We start from the raw sequence: 22063 nt of genomic DNA, 5'->3' as shown, positions 1-22063 counted from the left end.
GGGGTGTAACCACCCCCCTCCCTGGTCCCACCCATAGGAGGGACCTAGCAGGTAACCCAGCCCCCCAGATTAGTATAAGAGTGGGAGCTGAGTCCCTAGGAGTTTAGATTATCCTGAACCTGCATCTTGAACAGAAACTCTGGACCTTCGACATTCTACTATGGAAGAAGACTGAAGAATCTCCCTTGTGGCCAAGGAGTGACCACCCTGGGCAACCAGGCACCATCCAGCGACCGCTGCTTACTTTGCGACTGATCCTACGAGGGACGACTGCAGAGACTGACCAGCGCCATGACTTCCAGACACCTCTGAACCAGATCCACATCTACAGCAAAGCTGAGACCCGTGGAGGCGACGAGGGACGTGGGACCGGCGACTTGGGAAAAGTGGCTAGTAACTGACTAGCGCCACTTATGAGGCTTCCTCGAGGCTGTGCTTGGGGAATTGAGAAGCCCCAATCCCGAGCACCATCTGCAAAGAAGATCAGCTCCCCACACTTCACGTGTTCTGCGTGGGGCCCTTCTGCACCTGAGTTGCTCGACGTGTTGTTCGGTTTCTGGCCCGTTGGCTAGTGACCTCTGTGACGACGAACCTCAATTTTGCCTTGCTGGTCCGGCTCCTCCAGACTGGCACCCACTCCCCTGTGAAAGGGAAGCACCCCAGACCTTCCTGGTCTGCGACAGAAGCAAGTCCTCCATCCTGCGTGGGTTACGCTTGACAAGGCTTGTTGGGTCCTAACTCGACATCGACACCGCCGACAGCAAGAGCCTTCGTGGGACTGCTCGCCTCCTGGTTCTGGTCATCCTCGACGCCTCCTGGTACCCGTGGCTGCTGCGACAAGCTTCACCTCTTCACCTGCATCTTCACGACATCGCCTGGTTCCTTCCTGGTTCCTTCCCGGCTCCTGGCTGGTGACCTAGACTCTGTCCACTCTGCTTGCAGGTATCCTCCTTCCTGATTCCATCCTTGGAATCCACCGGACACTCTTCACTGACTGCCTGTCAGCAACTTTCTTCAGGCATCCATAGGAGTCGACGACGAAACCCGACGCAAGTTCACACCTATGCACCCGCAGCCCGTGGGCTAGGTAACTTGAGAACTCCGGTGCTCACAAGGGTATTGACTATCCTAGTGTCTAGTTTCCAAGTCTCTAACTCCTAGTTCCTTCCGAAGTGTCCTAAAACTCTTAATTACTAAATACTACTATTTCTATCGACTTTAACGCATTACGCGTGAGTGTTTCCACTCTGCACCTGAATCCCGTGGGCCTCCCACTGCCTAGCAACTGATAGGATAGTGTAGCCCCAGCGATTCCCTAGGCCTTGGCCTAACCTGTGTTTGTGACAGTGGTTCTTATACCACTTCTTTAGTATATGGTTTGCGTGGCCCCTAGGGCCTAACTGTATTACTTACCTGTGTGACTTATGTATGCTTAAATAAGACTGTGTTGTACTTACCTCGAATCTCATAAAGAGTGCTGAGGGTGTTTTGACTAGAATAAATACATTCTATTTTTATAATATATCTGTTGTGGTGTCCTTTCATTTGGTATTCAAGGGGTTGCAAATGGTATAACAGCTGGCTTCACATGCCATACAGAGTTTAGCCTAAGACTGCTCTTGTCCATGCTACCACTAGGATAGCTGGTCTATAAGGTTGACTTTACAACCAATCACCATAAGGGTTGTTTGGACTGATACAAGGTATACACTAGAACTAGTGACATCATATATCAGGCCAACTTCTCACACTTATACTCATATATTCCTATGTATACTACCACACATATATCAGAATTGCAGACTGCTTTTCAACATGTTCCTCCAAAGTTCACGATCACATAGATGCAAGCCATGCAAAGCCGCATGCTAACACAGGAACTCCAGTCCCAACCAGCCCGGCATACCTGTTCTACAGGATCATGAGGCCTAGATGACTGGAGTGCTGTGTTGACAGTGGCAGAATTGTGATGGACGTTTCCTGTCATTTGCTTGCGGAGGGAGTGTTGGTGACCTGGGAAGAAGAAGACAGATAGGAAAGGAAAAAAAGGAAAGAAAAAAAAGTTAGGAAAGGAAGAAATGCCTTAGGATGTCTCTTATTCTCAAGTGAGTTAGGGGTGGGCAAAGGCGATAGGATAGTTCAGTGGGTTTAGAGTTTTTGGTTCTAGGAGAAGTGGCCGTGACCATGCTAAGAAAAGCAGTAGACACCTGGTTTTGAACATATTGCTTGAGTATGTACCCCTCTCAAGTGGTCACTGGGATTCTATGGGGACCTTCGGAGGATCACCCCGCATGTCTTCTCACAGCTCATTAGGTTCCTATGCAAACTCAGAGAATGCCTTCTGTCACAGGGCAGCTGAGGGCGAAAGGATGATGGTACATTATATATCACAATCCTTCCTTGTTATATGAAAGATAGATAATTGAGGAGTGTTGTACCTGGCCCTTTTTGCCTGGGCATTCCAGATTTCTGCCTTTCTTTGCTGAACCCACTTTTGTTGGCTTTTTTACTGCTAACCAGTGGTAAAGTACATGTGCTCCCTTCCGAAAACATGGTACAATTGGTCTACACCTGATTGGTACATTTAATTTACTTGCAAATCCATCGCATATGGTACTAAATGTATCCCGGCCCTGTAAATTAAATGCTACCAGGGGGCTGCAAGACTCATTGTGCCACCCACTAAAGTAACCTATCAAAACACATCTCAGGCCTGCCATCATAGCCTGTAGTGTAGATTTAAGCTGCCATTTCAATCTGGCAAAATCCTAACCTTCCTTTTTAATATTCATAAGTGACCCCTTAGGTAGGCCCTAAAGGCTCATAGGGCCGGGTGCTTGGTATTTAAAAACAAAAGGATATATGTTTATGTTTTACATGCCCTGACAGTGAAAAACTCAGAAAGTGCTGACTTCAGATTGGAAGCAGATAGAGAAGTGATGTTTAGGCTCAAATAAATTGTAATTAAAAATCCTCTTTAATGGGGACGTCGGATTTTAAGTTACAATTTGAAAAATGCCACCCTGCCTTTTTTCCAGTGTCCTGGGTCATTTGACTGTGGATGGCTCTGGTATTGGGGTTTGTGTATTGATCCCAGACATGGGAACCAAGAAGGCCTAGGTGTAAGAGGAGTAGGTCTTCCTGACAGAATGGCTGTTGAGGAGCTGTTCCCAGTTCTGATTACACTTCATAGGGCTTCCTGCACCATACACAAAGGAACGTGACACCAGGCATTCCCTGCCTTTTGTCATCCAAGACAGTTTGGAGATAAACCCAGAAACCTAGGTTAAGAGAAAGAACTGACCAGTACCAGTTTTAGGTATGGGTCAGGGAATTCCCCTGCACAAAGACTGGCAACAGTTATACAAATGTTACCTTCAGACAGACTCATCAGAACACTCCTGGACCTGTGGAAGATTCAAAAGGACTGCCTGCTACCAGAAGGACTACACTGCTGCTGAAACGACAGCTTTCCTGTCTAAAGAAGGAAGACTGGACTTGTTGCATTGATCCCAGACTACCCAGAGTGACCCCAAGGGTCAGTGGGCTGACCTCCGGTATGAGCTACAGGGACACAACAAGCTTCCAGGGGCCTCCATGCAACTGCAGAGCTGACCAGCGTCAACTGGTCCAGCACAGACCTGCCCTGAGCCCTCTGCTGGCCTCTGCTGAAGTGAGTCCTGATTCCTAAGAGGTGCCCCTCAGGGCCTGGACCCTTGGCTGGCATCAGTGTGAACTCCTACTCAAGAATATGTGAAAATCCTGATGCTTGGCTCCTCACAACTGTGAAGTAACCTCTTTGTCCCAAGAATCGACTGCCCGCGCTCACTGCTAATTCAAAGCTTCACAGGAACCTGCTCTTCACACGAATAGTGGCCATCCGTGACAGCTGGCAACGGGAGACTGGCACTTCACGCCAACAGTGACCTTACATGACAGCCAATCATTTGGAAGCTCCTGCAATGACTGCCTTTTTGCACTACAGCAACAACCTTCTGCAATACGCAACCTACTCTTCACGCCAAAAGCCTCCTCCTCAGCATCCCCTCCAATGCGAATTGAACTCTTTGCTCTAGACATGTGAAAGGTAACTCTTGAGTGGGACTAACATGGTCCCTGTATCGGACTTGTGCTTAATCGCGGTAGGCCTAAACATGTGACGTTCCCCCACTCCCGCATGACCAGATATCTATGAGTGGTGCTTTGTGCTTCTTGGTGCTATTTTCCCCTAAAAACTTTAGGAAATAATATCTTTGGTTCTACTGGTTGGATTTTATTCATTCTGGTGCATTTTATTTATTAAAATATACTCTTGTTTTCTAAATTCTTTTGATGAATTTTCTTGGGTTGTGTTTTCACTTAATTACTGTTTGAGTGCTGCATAAATACTTCACACATTACCTCTAAATTTAAGCTTGTACACTTTTGTGCCAAGCTACCAGAGGGTTAAACACAAGTTAATTTAGTGACGTTTTTGGTTCATCCTTACAAGGACTGTGGTTGGTGCTTGAATCGGGCTTCCACCCTTCTCAACTAATAACCAAATTTCTTACAAGTGCTCCAGTGAACCACTGGTTACTATCAACAAAGGACACAGTACAAAAGGTAGCTCCTCAGCCAGCCAGTAAAACTATCTTGATCTTCATGAGGACTTTATTCAGTGTGAAACTCACAAGGAAGAACTCATTGACAGAGAAAGAAGAAAGACGTTCACCTCAATTAAAAAAAAAACAATCCACAACACGACGTTCGGTAGCGTGAGCTCCACCAGTGGCTAGATATAAGCGGCCTGAGAAGAATGTCTACCTCAGCTATTGGGAGGTAGAACTGGCAGTCATCTTCGAAAGAGAAATCCAGGTGGTCACTCTCAGCTTTCGTACCAGGAGTTATCTATCTAGTGATCTCTGCTCCTGTGCAGCTCCTCTTTTTGCCTGGAGACTTATATAAGTAGCTTGTTGTGAAGCTGGAAGGCTGCCTCCATGGGACTGTGGGGGGATGACTGCCACTGCACCCACTTGACCTGGGAAGACCAATGCAGATAGCTTACCAGTTAATCTTGTGGTGCCCCACTTGCTGCCCAGCTATTCTTGCATCTATCCAGCAGTTCATCATTCAGCGACTGTAAGGTCTTTTAGACCTCTATGCTTCTCCGGGATGGTTCCTTACTCACAGGAGGACAGCCCATCCATCTTGAGATGAATACCCAAACTCCAGACGAACCGTTAGGCACTCTTTGGAATGTTTCTGCTTTTAAGTTGTCTGTATTGCATTCATTATTATGCCTGGAATCCCATCTTTTTTCACATACTCTTGGTGCAGCCTTTCCTTGTCACTGTGTGCTACATCTTGCCCTTTCTTCCATCTATTTCTCCACAGCCGGGGCGAGGTCCTGGTTTCCTCTTCACCATCAGAAACTACTAGACAGACCTTCATTTACCTCCTCTTCTGCTTCACCGGCATGGATATCAATCCATACCACCAACAAACTCTTCGATATTCCCACAAGTCCTCCATCAAACCAAGACTACTGGGCTGGAATGCGGTTCAGGGAGAACTGAGTCCACTGGGTCCTACTGTGAGTATTGTTACCAGATGTGGTCTGTAATGGTGCATCGGCATATATCAATTCCTGCTTTTAAGAGGGATCGGAAACATAATTTCCTCAACGACCTTTCATAATCTGTACCCACCATTGTATTGAGTTTATTAAAATCCTCCAATGCAAAGATAATACCATCTTTTTGGAGACCAAAGATTCCAGTTTTAATGACATGTTCTTTGCTTGTGTCTCTGTTATTCTACACCCTGTCTCTGTAGAGCACTCAGCCTCTTTGTTTCCAGGTCTTGATGCCCTGCACCAGGAACCTAAACATCCAATATACACAGAGGTAAACTCCAGATGCTAAAAGGCAGACATAGTGGATCTCTACTTTACTTTGAATTGTTGCATACATTTTTTATGATTATTGTAGTGATATTATGATATTCACTCTAAAAAGTCCTTAATATGTAATCATGGCTTGCTTCATCTCGTGGTTTAGCTCTAGTGCTGAGGCAGATTTTTTTCTTTTTTGGAGAGGATAGTAGTTAGATGTGCCTTACACAGCTGCAGTGGCTCCTGCTCATCTGTGATGTCCACGGATTTGCCATTAAATGTCCGAGGGCATGCTGGCCACTTGTCTGCACCCACGTGCATCCTTGATGATAGTAGGCAGTCTGTTACACCGTCAAAACTGAGATACCTGCTGAACACCTATCACTAAGGTTGAGTAATAAGGTGCTCTCTACTGAAGGCAGAAAATCTCAGTCACCCTCATGTCATCATTGTACTCTGATTAGAGTGCCCTCAATCCACTTCTACCAACCTCAGCCTCACCTTGTTCAAAGGCAAAAAGCATATTCATATTCTGAAATGAAACAATCCTCTCATGTGTATATATATATATATATATATACTCTAGTGTCATTATTTATTGTGAGTGTAAGAGAATCATCGCCGATGTTAAACTGCTCTCATGTTCTCCTTGTCACAGTCTTTTCTGAGTATTGCATAACTACTCAGGTAACGAGACAAAAACACCACTGTCTCCCTTCTACTTCATTAGAATTTATTTTGCTCAAGTTTAATTGGTTCGTGGAATCCTTCTTCCAACTATGTTGTAGAATGTAGACTACAGCCTTCCAAAATCCAAGTCAGAAGCAATAGATGATTTAGCAGCGATTGCATCCTGTCTGCATGTCAGATAATTATACTACTACTTTTTCCCTAGTTTTTCTCGCATGATTGTTCCTCCCGGAGTTCCATTTTAATTTACGTTTATTCGGCTTGCAACTCATTCAACCATTCTGCAAATTCAGTTTTGGTCAGCTGAAGGATAAAAGTCATATTTGACTACCTGAATATCATTTTGGCTTATTTCTGTAAATCTGATTGATTGGAATCTCCATTGAAAAGACCTCATATTAGAGTGATCACCATTTCTCTTCTCTTGGCTACTTATCTTATTTCCCTTTCTCTTATCTTTCCCTTGTAAAATGCCCCAATGCTGCTCAGTGATAGAGCACCAAGTAAGACTAAAAAATAAGATAAATATTAAATTAGGTTGAGTGGTGATCCACAATGCTAGAAATGGAGTCTGTTTATGATCCTGATGTAGATCCCAAAATGTGCGATACAGGGGTCTAAGCAAGTTGGCTCAGAGGGGTAATCTTGCTGTACATTTTCTATGAGACAATATGTACTATGGACGAGATAACTCAACAGGAGATCGATTTGAGTGCAAATGATTTCTCCTCAAGATGTTCCCAACTATTCCTTTTGAGTATTACTGGAAATATGAAATATTTGGTGTCTATTCTTGGGTTCTTTCCAATCTATAAGTACCCAAACAGCATATGTAATACATCTGTACATATTCTTGAGATTCTCTTTCATCTTTTTGTAATGTATGTATTTGTTATGTATGCAATATCAGCTTTGTTTATATTTGATGGCCAACACTATGCAAGTTCCTTTTATCTAGTAAACTTACTATTTGTACCATTAAAAGTGCATGTTGGATAAACTAATAATGCTCCAAGTCTGGTGTTGGCTTCTCAAGTCACTGACCCTTCCCTGTGTGTTTGTCCACCCTGGCCAGCCCATGATACTAGAAATCCGTATTGAGATTCTGCCCTTCAACCAGGTAAACCTGCTTCCTGCTCCACTGATCTCCCTGGTAAAGTGTGTGCAAAGCCTTTCTCCACAGATTAGCGCAGCACTCTATGGGGGTGATTCAAACTCTACATGTGGCATACAATGCCCTCTCTGTTTTTCAGTACACCATGCCTAAAGTAAATTTTGGTGTTAAGCCTGCATGCTGGAACTTCCAGTTTCAACAGTCCCATGATGCATGCTGACTTCCACGTCCCTGCAAAGTGCTGCTGAATGAAGCACTGGTGCTGATTGATAACGTCCCCCATGATATGGGACCACTTCTAAAGTATCTTGTCTCCTGACTGGTACTCAGGGGGATCCTAAGTAAGCTTCGTTTTCCATGGGCCTGTCATCACCTCAGAGTAGTAGGTTTCTGCAGCAATAGGAGACACCATTTACAAAGAATGAAAGCTCTATGCAAGACCAGGGTGGCCTGGTATATGCTGACCTAGTACCACAATAAATCTGCTCCTACCAGAAGAACTCCTGCCAAGGACAGTCGTCAACGGGGTCTGCTGCTTCCACTCAGCTGCCGCTTTCAACCTGAAAAAGAGTAACAACACAGGTCAGTCCGATGCAACATGGGCTTGAGTCAATCTGTGAGAGAAGTGAAGTGTTAAGGTTGGAGGATGGGTCAGAGATTGTCGCATAAAACTACAGCATGAACATAAACTATCACAGTCCAGAAGGATACGATTCTAATCTACTAATTACTGTGTGAGGGATAGCAGGGGCCAGAGCATACTAGAGAACTTGGTTAGGTCCCTTTACACTGAGTATGGCAGAGAAGAAAATCTACAAATGGTGACGGAAACCATCATAATCTGGGCACAAAGACATAGCAGGGCTGATAAATGTACAAATTCTGAGCCACTGATTTCATTCATTTTAGGCACTTCCTATGTTGCTTTTTACATATTTCCAAGCACTTATTTAGATACAGGTGCAATGTGTTAAAAGGTAAGTCACAGTGAAGTGTTCAATGTCTAGAGAAATATACATGTTACAATGATAACTTACATAATGCACCCATAACTGTCCTACAGCATAATAAATCAAGATATTAAGACCTCAAGCCACGTCTTCTATAACGAGTTGGAGCTGTATGCTCCAAAAATCTGATATTTTAGAAATACATGAATTTTATCATTTGTAATACCAGTAATCACAAGTCTTCCCTGCAAAAGGTTCTGCAGGAGCTCTTTTTTCTCTCCTAAAAAAGTGAATTTTAAGAAAACAGGAGTTGATATGTACATCTTCACGCAGGTCCTGGTTACAGCCTCTGTCACTGAAGTTTCTGTCACCAACAGTTTGTGTGATGAAGAGAAGTTAATGGTACATATAAACATGGACACTCCCAGGAACCTTTAAAATGACTGCATTCCGCGACTCTGTATCACAGCACATCAATTGTCCTAATCCAGAGATCTACAATCTGTGGGGCCCGACCCCCAGGGGGGCTGTGGAGTCATGGCAAGGGGGTCGCGCTCTTCTTTTGCAAAAAGAAAACGTCCGAGACGTAGTTAAAATGCTTTCCCTGGAGTTTTATCTAAACAGCTTTTCTACCAGTGTGTTGCTGGCCTGAAAGAAATACAAATATGCACAACGAGTTAATCTGCAAATGTAAAGTATTTGCAGATTAACTCGTTGTGCACATTTACATTTCTTTCAGGCCAGCAGCACACTGGCAGAAAGGCGTGTTTAGCTGTATGACTGGCTTCGATTTCAGAGAGTGCTGTTGCAGGTAATAAGCAGTGTCGTAACAAAACGTGAGGGGGGCCCCCTCGAAGATATGCTGAAGGAGCCCCCCTCATGCCTTTGTTAGGGCCCTGGTTGCCCTTAGTAGCATACGCATCTGACAAGCAAATGATGGCAGCAGTGACCAACGTTCAGTCTAACGCTGTACCAAACCTCACATAAATAAGATAATTTTTTGCGTTCAATATTTTGTGATCAGAGGAGCAATTTTCTGCATGCTATTTAATTATATTTAGGCACTTCTAAAGTGCTATAGCCAAGTAGGTACCTCAGCGCTCGTTTTTCAAAGCCCATTTCTGCAAATCACTAACCAGTCATATAAAATCACAGGATCCTTGTAGTGGAAAAGCCAGGTGTTTAGTAGCACTCTTGTCTAAATCTCAGCAAAGAGTGTTGTCTTCTCAGATTCAGTGTAAGCCAGTTCTAGAGCATTGCTGCAGCCACTGAAAAACATCTTTCCCCATAAAGTTCTCTGAAATGTGGAACCGGTGAATACCCAAGCTTTTTCTGGGCGCATACTGCATTTGGGGGTCTAGAACCTAGATTTGTGGGTAAGAGGGCTATGTCTACTGCCATATAATGCTTTATGAACTAAGCATATGTATTTAAAGTTAACCCTCTGAAAAACCTGAAGCCAATGATGTTTATTGAGGCACTTTGAGAAGGACTGATGCAGTGTAAAGCAACACACCAACTTGTGCTGCGTTGCCTTACGCCATAACTAGGAGGCCATCAAAAGCCACGCAAAGTGACCTTGCATGGTCTCGTTGATATGGGTCTGCTCTTTGCGCAACCAGAGCGTCATAAAAAATTACGCACCAGCACTGCAAGAGGCTTATAAATAAGCCTGTATATTTTGGAGGCAGCCCGTATATTTTGGAAGCACTATTTTATCGTGAAACATTTTGCACATTTTGTAGCAGTCTATCTTATATTGCGTGTAATGCAAGTATTAAAAAAAAGACTTACATATTCACAGTGCTTTCTGTCACAGGCTGTGACCTCATAGCGCTAAAGATACACAAGTCACTTTTCTCCACTGCACCAGCCACGATTTAATTCTGTGTCTCTCTGGTTTCATATAGACTTTTGCAGTGCATTATCTAATGGAGGTTTCATAATTTATGATAGTGCTTTTCCTACTGAGTAACAACTTTTTAAAATGTATTTATTTTTCATTGAAGCTGCCCTTATTTCATATGTAGCTACCCGGCGACGAAAGACCTAAAAAAGTAGGTATTTTTAATTATCATGAATGATGTTCAGCTACCTCCAGTTACAGGCAGCTGTAATTGCCAAGCTGTCAGCATCCCATAAAATACAGTATGGTTTTCCTCTAATGCCGTGCAATAAGGTTGCAGCCCATGCAGTACAGCTATTATACCAAGGGACACTCGAATTATGTGATTGTGCGGCCGCAGCTTTTTTTGCATAATTAGAGATTTGCCGCATTTGCCATATAATCCATCATCTGCCGCATAAACTACTGATTTTAACCAAAAAAATGTATTCACTAAAAAGGTTTAAAAGTTACTAAAAAGCAGCCACAGGTGTTGCCGCTCTGTAGAAGGCCCTTTGTAAAGCTGTACTGGCCCCCTTTTTGTTCCTTATTGCTATATTTTGGTTTTAAACTGGTACTAATGAGGTGCAACCACAAATTAACCATTTCTCTGGAGATCATTTATGGTTGTCAATGATAAGGACTACCAGGTTCTAGACATTTTTGTCAGGAGGGGGTCCTTACGCCTAAAAAATATAGATGGGGGTCTTGGCATCAAAAAGTTTGAAGACCACTGCCTTAATCTGATATGTAACATCAGTGCTCTTGATTTGCCTTTTACATCTAAGATGGAAGGAACTTCAGGCTGCATAGAAATGGCCTGCTGTCACTCAGACATGCCCTTAACCATGAGCAGTAACTGTACAGTACAATACCTGCTACTCAGCAGACAGGTTCCTACTGCCGGAAGTTCATTTCCGTGACTTCCGGGTGCAGGGAATGGACCTTAGTGGACTTTGGAGTCTGGGTGATGAAGGAAATCAGCTGCAGGGCTCTTTCGGCAATGTGAGACAGTGGAAACATTTTGCCACTATCAGGTAGGGCCCCTTTTCACTCCTTTTGTATTGTTTGAATCTTCCCCAGCTCTGCAAATTATTCAGCTGACAAGCTCCATGCACCCTTAATGTAACTGTGGGTGTTGTACAGACCCCTTGCATCACTGTCTTCATTACCTACTGATGTAATACCTGCTAGTTATTTACTTTTGCCTCCAAAAACACAAATTAGTAACATCTTAAAGATGTATGGTAGATCAGATTGCATAACTGTTTGTGACAGTTTTATACAACAGATAGCATGATAAATTGCATAACAAATTACTTACTAGCGTGTGACAACTGTGTCATAAACAGCATGACAAAGCCTGACTCAGTTTGCATGAAAAATATTGCTAATCTTGTGAGTAGCCCTCGGAGTAGTATACGCCTCCGACAAGCACTTGTCAAGAGTAGAAAGTGCTATATAAATGCCAATAGCACGCAATATTGTGTCTCCTAAATTGGGTACTGAAATGGTTCCATGGGGTGCTTCTAACTTTATAAATTTGGTGTGATACTTGCAGTGCTGAACAGCTGTTTTAAAAGCAAAACTGTTTCCGTTCTTTGTCACCTGCACTGGCTGTCCCAAGAACACACTAATGTTTATAATTTTCATATTGATGTAATCAATAATGTCATTTGTAATGCCACATGCATTGTATATTGTTTGAGGCTATACGTGGAGATTAATGCTCTCATTCAATCCTGCATGGACTATGGAAATTACATTCTTTTCTCCTCCCCTCAAAAATCCCTGCCACTATTACAATTCATCCAAAATGCAGCTCTGAACCTGATTTACAGGTCCCCAAATTCCAACATAACTTCCATCTTCTCAAGAAACTACACTGGCTTCCAGAGTTATAGAGAATAACCTTTAAAACTATGTTCACCGGGCAGTCTATGAAAAATGTCCTGAATTTATAGCTGCCCAGTTCGAATGGTACAACGCCCCTCGTTTTCTGAAGTCAATTGACCCACCCGTTTCTTTGAATGTCCCCAGAACAAGAACGGCCAGGTTTGGCAACTGCCGGAAATTGTAGGAAGGTCTTACCCTTTGCCATTTGGTCCACAACCTCTCCTATGTAGATCAGAAAAAAACTAACAATCTTCATATTTCCCAAATAACTCAGGTTAAGCATTGGCTTGATTCAGGTTATTGTGGCACCAAGAATCCTCGGTGCACGTGTGCTATATAAACAGACATTACATACAATACCATAACCATACCATCACATCTATGCAGTGCATGGGGAACCGAAGCTTAACTTGGATGAATATTGAGGTTTTGTATTGTGAACCTAATGCTCCTTCAGCTATTGCTTTTCATCAAAGTTATACAATTTTTACATGAAAAATGTTATCGTGTATCCTCTAAAAGTTCAGTGAGCAACTGCTGTTGTTCACCAATTTGGAAAGCATCTAGCTCAATAAGAAATTTAAGGAGGATATTATATGACCTTAAAAGAAGAAAATCATTAGTGGTCACTTGAGACATTTCAGTCAAAGTCAACCATCCTCCATTCCTCAGAAAATCTGAGACCTTGCAGAAACCTACCGAAGCCCATTTTGCAGCAAGTTCCGAAGATTGCGTAATACCTGCTAATGGTAGAATACTAGATAGTAGGGTGGCTGAATTGATTACCGGGATGGAGTATCTTTTATAAAGTGCCTTTCGTTTTTTTAAAAACTAATGAAGACACTTATAGCGAACCAGTTTGGGAGATTTAAAAATAAGAAGAGGGAAGTGAATCTGACTTTCTTTACACATAAGATCCACAAAACTATTCATAAAAGGGTTTACCTGCAGTTCGGGTTCAAATCTAGATAAATATTGTGCAAAATAAGCATAATAATAATCCATGAGATTCGGAAGAGCTAAACCTCCTTGTTCCACTTCTTTATATAAAGTGCTAAGTGCAATACGAGATGATTTTTTTGCCCAAAGGAAGGCTGTAAACATAGATTCTACTTGGGCAAAAAATTGACCTGATAAAATACATGGAATAGTTGAAAACAAAAAATTAAACAAAGGAAGAACAGATATTTTAATCAAGGCCACCCGTCCCAGGATGGATAAAGGGAGAGAGTGCCAACGTACAAACAAGGCCTGAATTTTTCGAAGGAGTGGCGTGAAATTAAGATGGTATAAATCACTGACTTTTTCGGAGAAATATACCCCCAGATATCTTTTAGGTTTGGTGTTAACACAGGGAAGGATATCAGGGTGCAGATCCCAGCTTACTCCGCCACATTGTAAGATTTCAGTTTTCCTTTTATTAATGCAATACCCTCCTAAGGCCTCAAAATCTTCAAAAAGCTGGAAGACTTTAGCCTGATCCTTAAATTTCTTGTTGAGTTAGATGCTTTCCAAATTGGTGAACAACAGCAGTTGCTCACTGAACTTTTAGAGGATACACCTAGCAGAAACCCCGGGATATGGGGAAAGCGTTTAGCTTCAAGTAGGCGATTGGATCTTGGACAGAAGGCAATTAAAAAATGGAAGCACCATGAAGATGTTGAAATTTCTGTTAATTTATGGTCGGCTATCAATAAACTGAATTTTAGCGTATTAAGAGGGGCGAATTGGCGAAGGATGTTGTTTTTTAGTAAATGGCAACTTTACCGAATCCCTCTCTCTCTGTCAAAAATGTATGCTAATTCCTCTGCAAACTGTTTTCGCTGTAACATCCATCCTTCAGCTAATTGGTCGCATATTATGCTGCAATGTCCTAAGATTCAGAAGTTTTGGGAGGATATTTTTTGCTATTTGGAAACTGAATGTTGCATTCAATTAGTAGTGAATGATTTGCTAATTATTTTCGGTTTTGACCCAGATCTGTCTCTTTGTGACCAATTGGTTAAACTTGTATACATTGCAATGGCAGTAGCCAGATCACTGTTATTACAAAGGTGGCGTACTGACTCGATTCCCTCTGTCCTGGAGTGGACCCATAAGATGCAAGCAGTTAGAATAAGTGAACGTACTTATGCACTTCGGGTGGGGGGTCTTAGGAAGTTTGAAAAAATCTGGGTCACATATTTTGTTTAAGTTTGGGAAGGGTTATTGTTTTGTCTTGAATGTATTTTTCCCTGATATTTAAGTGCTCTATGCAATATATGCGATATTTATAAATGTTTGGAAATGTAATGTTAGGCCCGACACTAACGTTCTATTTTAAATGGATTTTTTGATCTTAACGTATTTAATGTATTGCAGACTTCAATAAAAACATTTAAAAAGAAGAATGTTATCGTACAATATTTACTTAATGTCAACCAACCGAAAGGTGATGAATGAGTAAATAATTGTCACCTATTAAAATACAGACTTTACAGCAGGTCTTTACTCTCGACTCATGCACGTGTATAGTTAGACGAATGGTTAACAGTGGCGGCCGGCACAGGTAAGATCGGTAAGGCAGTGAGGCCAACTCGGTGATGCAGCGAGCTCACAGTAACTGGTTTATTTTTTTTAATTTAATTTTACCTATCCTGTCATCTGCCGTTTTCCCGCACACCCCGTCTGGCCCCCACCCCGCGTCACCGCTCTTACCTGAGGCTGGCCGTTACTGATGGTTAAGTGCTAACAGCACTTCACTTGCTAGACAGATTGCCTTCATACTCTCACAAATATTTTTTTTCAATGAATGTGTGCAAGTAGTGGGAGGGATTCACACACGAAAAATATGATTCGTGAATTAGTCAGATATTTTTTTCAACCTATACAGAAATATCAAGTTTGGAGTTTAAAACAGTGAAGAATATTTACTTGTGTAAAAAAAATACTTACTAATAAAATAACAAATCATAATCTTTGGAAATTATGTGTGTAAGATTATTGACCCACCAAAAGACAAAGATAAAACAGAGTAGACACCAAACATGTGTAAACACAAACATTTCCCAGACAGACAGACAGAAAGACACTTGCATGCATTACAAGGTAGAAACCTCTATCCCACCTTGAGACGCCATTGATGTTGCCATTGTTGAAGTTGCAGTTGTTGGCATTGCTGTTGCGTTCCATGGGTAAGAATTCCACCTCCGGCAGGAAGACTGGTGAATCCAGATCTTGCAAATCATCGCTTCCAGCCTTCGAGAAGCGTAGTGGTCGCTGGCTGGCCCGATGGGACTGGATGGGGCTGCTGTGCTCCATGGGGAAAGTGTCAGCTTGACCGAAAAGTCCTCCAGTTCTCTGAAAAAGTACAGAAACATGACATTCTCTGAAATATCTAACGTGGCCTATTAGGAAAATTTGATTTTTTCTTACACGTGAAAATTACTGAAAGAGAGAATGCCTAATGCAGACGTGAACCAGCAACTCAGAAGGTACATTTAAGGATCATGGATGCTATATGAAACAATCATATTTGGAAATTGTCTGGAGTTCCCTACGGGTCCCAATATATATGGCTATTAAACACACAGCTAAATCCACTGCATTCAAAAGTCAAAAATGTTTCTTTACTGCAAAAAGGGAGGGTAGGCCATATACTCCAAATTGGAAATACAATTATTTAATACCTGTACTGTGATAACAACTGATGTAAAAAAACATTTTTTTATCAGAGATTAATGCAGGTCCAGCAAAGCTTCATCCACTAAAGATTGTCAGGACGACATCCAACCATGTAAATGTGTCCCATTTAGATTAATTGTATGCAGCGTATTGTGCATAAATAGCCTGAAAACGTTGCATGGATCCAAACATCCTGGGCCTAAAACAGACACCTCTTCATTAGAGGTTGTTACATTTCAGGACCACACCTCTGTTTCCTGAGATGTTACTGTGGTTGCTATAACTGCTTGAGTCTCATGAAGGGTCCGCAGTTGTGTTAAAGTCCAGTACAGTAGACTGCCATGGTTACAACTGAGGATTTCATATCCCATAACATGAAGAATTGTTCCCTGAATTGGAATGGCAACAAAGGCAACGAAAAGCTTTGTACATAAAGTGGGTCTTTAAGTCAGAGATGGTTGGGAGTGGAATTCCAGGGACACCAGCTCAGAATAAGTCAGAAACTTTAATTTAGAGTATATGATGTTCCCCCACCTAAATCGAGCACTTAGTATTTCAAAACCGTGCCCAATTGGAAGACAGACTGCTGCAGGTCTTCCATAGACCCTGAAGACAGACTCTGAATATAATTATTAAAGTCTGGAAGCAGAAAATCACTGTACAAGATCTGATGTATTATTAATAAAGGAGGTATTTCAAGTGTGTTTGGTGTGCTGGTAGCTCAATGTTGCACATGCAAATAGGTTTTCATAGAATTGCTGGGTAAAATATATAGACTGAGGAACTGTCCAAATCCCACCATTCAAGACTTGTTCTTTAAATTTAGAGGGAAATTCTAGATCTTGTCTATAGTGATGCCTCAACATAGCCTAGTTTTACAATAGCCTTACATATCAGTTCAGAAAAGCAACTGGCCAACAATGGTCAGAGATAAAACTGAGAGACGGGTAAACACAATGTCTGTATTCAGTGTCCCAATCCCCAAGCATCAGTAGTTCTAAACTTACCCTGTATATCCCATCCTCCAAGGCTGCCTCCTCAATGGCTCTCTCTAGCTCCTCCTCTGCGGTCAGATCTCCAGAAATTGCTCGGTGGATCTCATGACCAGCCTCCTCTTCGATGGTGCGCAGTCCAGCCTGAAAATGATCATAGAGACCAAAGATGTGAAAAGCAAAACAGCCGGTTTACCAACCACCACAAGCCATCTGCAAGAACAGCACTTCCTGTAAAGCCGCCCATATAATAAAGAGATTGTCTCTCTTTCTGAGGGGCATCAGACCGTCACTGGCATTAGGAGTGGAGACAGGTGGAAGGTCACCTATCACCACTCTATAACCAGCACTGATCTTGAACAGCCATTTGGCAGTCCACAGATATCAGAGATTGGATGTATGTGAAGCTGAAGCTTTGGAGCCTCAAGTTTGTTTCATATGTGGGAAGAGCGGTCATGCATTATTCTGTAATTACAGTGTTTTTTTTTTCTTTTTCTACTGAAGTTCAAGCTCAAATCTCTGTCTCTCTACTGTTGAGACATGGATGTCCACCTATTTTCAGATACGTAATCACATTTTACCCTGCTTCATCATATATCTCTCCTGCTCTTGCACTTTTTAACATTGTCAAATATATGTTCTGCATCCTCTTGCGACCTTAGATTTTATTTCGATTTTTGCTCCACTTTTTCCCAAATGCCTCTAATTCTAAAATCGGTCATTTTCCTTCATACAGCATTTATAAATGTGATCACTTCATCCCTTCTCTTCTTTGAGACATCAACGTTTTTCTGTTGTATCTTAATTATTGTTGTTCTCTGTTTTTTTCTCTAACCAAGTGCATTAGAGTGGCACTCCAACTCCAAATTCTTCCTTTATTTGTCTTTGATTCTTGCAATCATATCATGACATGTCTCTCTGTACCTTGCTGAACTTCGTTGGCTACCCGTACTTCTACAATGTAGGTTTCACTTCTTCAAATGCATTCACTTACTGCCTCTATCTTCACTGTTCCTTAGTTTCCCTATATACTTCGGCGCAAACTCTTGGGTCTGCCTTTTTACTCATTTTATACATTTAAAGACCTTCATTCAGTGCTTAATTGGTTAAAAAAAAAGTGCCTGGGCCCCAAAGCTATAAGAATGGCTTGTGCGGCTGGTATTAGTTGTTTTAATGTACATTTAATTAGTAAACAACTATTTTTCTGCTTATCTTTTAACTGTACAAACAGCGTCACCATGTTCAGCTATCCTAAGTGCAGGTGATGACACTTAAGTGCGGGTGCTGAGCGCCGGAAACCACTGCTTCAAATTAGGAACTGCCTTAATGTGCTTCTTTACGTCTGTCCAAGTAGTATCCAAACTATGAACTGAACGTCGTCTCCATTAGGAGTCCATCAAACCTTTCCAGGTGTAAAACATTTCTGATTTTCCTTCAATTATCTAAGCATCCTTTTTGCAAATGAACATACGCTACTTTAACGTCATTGGTGTCTTGCTCTGGCTCTGTGCCGTGTTTCTGTTTGTTATGTACAACCCCTTTGGTTACATCCGATATAATATGTACACATACACATGTAAGTTACTGTGTTATAATGCATAACACACTGAAGCAATCTCCCAAGACGGCAGACGTGTTGACGTATAACAATCGGTTTGATTTTTGCTCTTCCTACCAAACTTTTGAATGTTGAAGCTTTTTAAAATAACATTTTCGAAGTGCTATTTAACAGTGTTTAATTTTTGGATCTCGCAATGATGGTAGGTCGAGTTGGCCTTGTCGGGATTTAAAACAGAGACCGGCTTTAAATCTCACCGGATGTCACCTGTGGTCACTCAGTTCCCTAGGACGTCCTGTGGTTTTATGGAAGTGCATCTCACGGCGACTGCGCTCATTGGGTACTGGCTGGTAACTGGTTCTGGCTGCCTTTGAGAGCACGTGGAAACGCGGGGTCCAGAACAAATTCAGGACAACAGAAGAAGACGCACTGTTCCCTGGCTGTCAAAGCCTTGCAATACTGAGAGTTGTTTTGGAATTCAGCATTGTACACTCTGCCTGCTCCCTTACCTTTTGTGAGTTTTTTTTACTTGCATGTCCCTCATGTCTGGTTGCCCCCTCCTTCTAGTTCTGGCAGCCCTGGTGTTCTTCTGCCTTTCTGAACTTGTGGGAGTTTTCACCCCTGTTTAGGGTTTAGATAGCCGTCCTCTGCTCTTCGTTAAAATTGTTGTTGGTGGCTGTCTATCTGTATACTCCATGTTTAAAATCAGCGCATGAACAGTGCATGAGAGTGCTGCTTCTTTCCCGCTAATGTAGATGTTCTACTCAAGCAGCAGCTTCCTCAAAGAGAATAGAAGGTTTCTCAACGCGAGCGGTAGCGATCATCCACATCCGCCCGCATTGACAAATCACGCAGGGAGCTGGTCTGGAGTAAGATTTTCCTCGCTCATGCTCGCCATCTTAACGCTGGTGAGGGAGGAAAAAACTCTGCTGAGTTTTTCAGAACTCCGCACGCTACTCGGAGCGATAAAAACTTTGCAAACTCCAAGAGCGGAGTGGAATTTCATGCCAAGGCCTATTAATTACTTGAATTACTAAATATCTATTCACAGGGACTAGTAAACATGCCTGCCTCATTAATGTTTATGGAACAGTAGTCAAATTGTGATTCCCTGCTAGTGAGTGTTAATGCAAGGATGGAGGTCTGTAAGGGACAGCTGACTATCCATGCATTTGCAATCACTGAATGCTGTAATTTTTTAAAGCAGCCCCAGTGCCTTAAAGGGTACAGTACTGTGTTGTGTTGCATATATGGTCACACATGCAGGGGCAGAGCTAACATTAGTGGAACAGGTACAGTGGCACCGTGGTTCAAGAGTGCAGGAGGTCCAGTGTTCCCCTGTCAAAGCTATCTCTACTACCCAATCAGGAAAAGGAGGGCTCATTTATTGCTTGAATTAAACCCGTCACACACTTGTTACACACATTCATGCACACACGTGATGCATGCTTAGATCTCCTAAAGCCACTCTTTGGCTAATTAATTTTATTTGCAAGTAATCAAGTCTTAATTGAATAACTATTGCTCTGCATTCTTCAGCCTGCTCAACCCTACTCTAGGCAGAATTTGCCTTTATTTGCACTCAATGCAGCATTGCGTTTCAGAGTCACTGCTGGAGATCAGCAAATGAACTTTATGCAAAAGCCACTACAATGTTCACCAGCGACGGCCCGTATAGGGCGTGTTACCGGGGCGATGACGTGGGGCAGAGGAGGGGCAGGGTGGGGGGTTGCAAAATGCGGCATACGGCCGATTGCAGGTAAGATACGAAAAAAATAAAGAAAACAAATTTTGTTGCGCGCGCTGCATCGCATTTGGCGATGCTGCGCGCGCAACGAAATTCGTTTTTTTTTTTTCAGCACTTACCTGCAATCGGCCGTACAGTGGCGGCCCGTATAGGGCATGTTACCGGGGCGGTGACGTGGGGCAGGGTGAGGGGTTGCAAAATGCGGCATACGGCCGATTGCAGGTAAGTTACAAAAAAAGAAAGAAAACAAATTTTGTTGCGCGCGCTGCATCGCATTTGGCAATGCTGCGCGCGCCACAATTTTATTTTTATTTTTTTTCGTAACTTACCTGCAATCGGCAGTACAGCGACGGCGGCGGTGATGTGGGGCAGAGGAGGGGTAGCGTGGGGGTTGCAAAATGCGGCATACGGCCGATTGCAGGTAAGTTATGGAAAAATAAAGAAAACTAATTTTGTTGCACGCGCTGCATCGCATTTGGCGATGCTGCGCGCGCAACGTAATTCATATATTTTTTTTTTTCGTAACTTACCTGCAATCGGTCGTACAGCGACGGCCCTTATAGGGCGTGTTACCGGGGCGGTGACGTGGGGCAGGGTGGGGGGTTGCAAAATGCGGCATACGGCCGATTGCAGGTAAGTTACGGAAAAAATAAATAAAACGAATTTTGTTGCGCGTGCTGCATCGCATTTGGCGATGCTGCGCGCGCAACGAAATTAGTTTTATTTTATTTTTTCGTAACTTACCTGCAATCGGCCGTACAGCGACGGCCCTTATAGGGCGTGTTACTGGGGCGGTGACGTGGGACAGAGGAGGGGCAGGGTGAGGGGTTACAAAATGTGGCAGACGGCCGATTGCAGGTAAGTTACGAAAAAAATAAAGAAAACTAATTTTGTTGGGCGCGCTGCATCGCATTTGGCGATGCTGCGCACGCAACAAAATTCGTTTAATTAATTTTTTCGTAACTTACCTGCAATCGGCCGTACAGCGATGGCCCGTAGACGTGGGGGAGAGGAGGGGCAGGGTGGGGGTTTGCAAAATGCGGCATACGGCCGATTGCAGGTAAGTTCTGAAAAAAATAAAGAAAACTAATTTTGTTGCGCGCGCTGCATCGCATTTGGCGATACTGCGCGCGCAACGAAATTCGTTTTTCTTTTTTTTCGTAACTTACCTGCAATCGGCCGTACAGCGACGGCCCGTATAGGGCGTGCTACCGGGGCGGTGACGTGGGGCAGAGGAGGGGCAGGGTGGGGGGTTGCAAAATGCAGCATACGGCCGATTGCAGGTAAGTTACGAAAAAAAAAAAGAAAATTAATTTTGTTGTGCGCACTGCATCGCATTTGGCGATGCTGCGCACGCAACGAAATTCGTTTTTTTTTTTCCGTAACTTACCTGCAATCGGCCGTACAGCGATGGCCCGTATGGGGCGTGTTACCGGGGCGGTGACGTGGGGCAGAGGAGGGGCAGGGTGAGAGGTTGCAAAATGCAGCATACGGCCGATTGCAGGTAAGTTACGAAAAAAATAAAGAAAACTAATTTTGTTGCGCGCGCTGCATCGCATTTGGCGATGCTGCGCGCGCAACGACATTCTTTTTTTTTTTTCTCGTAACTTACCTGCAATCGGCCGTACAGCGACGGCCCGTATAGGGCGTGTTACCGGGGCGGTGACGTGGGGCAGAGGAGGGGCAGGGTGGG

General features: G+C 43.0%; 1 protein-coding gene across 1 annotated transcript in view; it reads right to left on the bottom strand.

Annotated features, from left to right (window-relative positions):
• CACNA1S (calcium voltage-gated channel subunit alpha1 S) overlaps positions 1-22063 on the bottom strand; it is a 753083-nt gene that overhangs the window by 30157 nt on the left and 700863 nt on the right. Inside the window, exons 39-42 of the mRNA XM_085643164.1 lie at positions 17081-17209; positions 15517-15749; positions 8172-8239; positions 1907-2013 (exon numbers count right to left, since the gene is read on the bottom strand). Coding sequence (XP_085499290.1) covers positions 1907-2013; positions 8172-8239; positions 15517-15749; positions 17081-17209 — 537 coding nt within the window. The remainder of the gene's footprint in view (positions 1-1906; positions 2014-8171; positions 8240-15516; positions 15750-17080; positions 17210-22063) is intronic.

Source organism: Triturus cristatus, chromosome 1_1 (assembly GCF_964204655.1).
Source record: "Triturus cristatus chromosome 1_1, aTriCri1.1, whole genome shotgun sequence".
Lineage (NCBI taxonomy): Eukaryota > Metazoa > Chordata > Amphibia > Caudata > Salamandridae > Triturus > Triturus cristatus.
The sequence above is the reverse complement of the archived record's forward strand: the minus strand, read 5'-3'. Positions and strand labels throughout refer to the sequence as shown.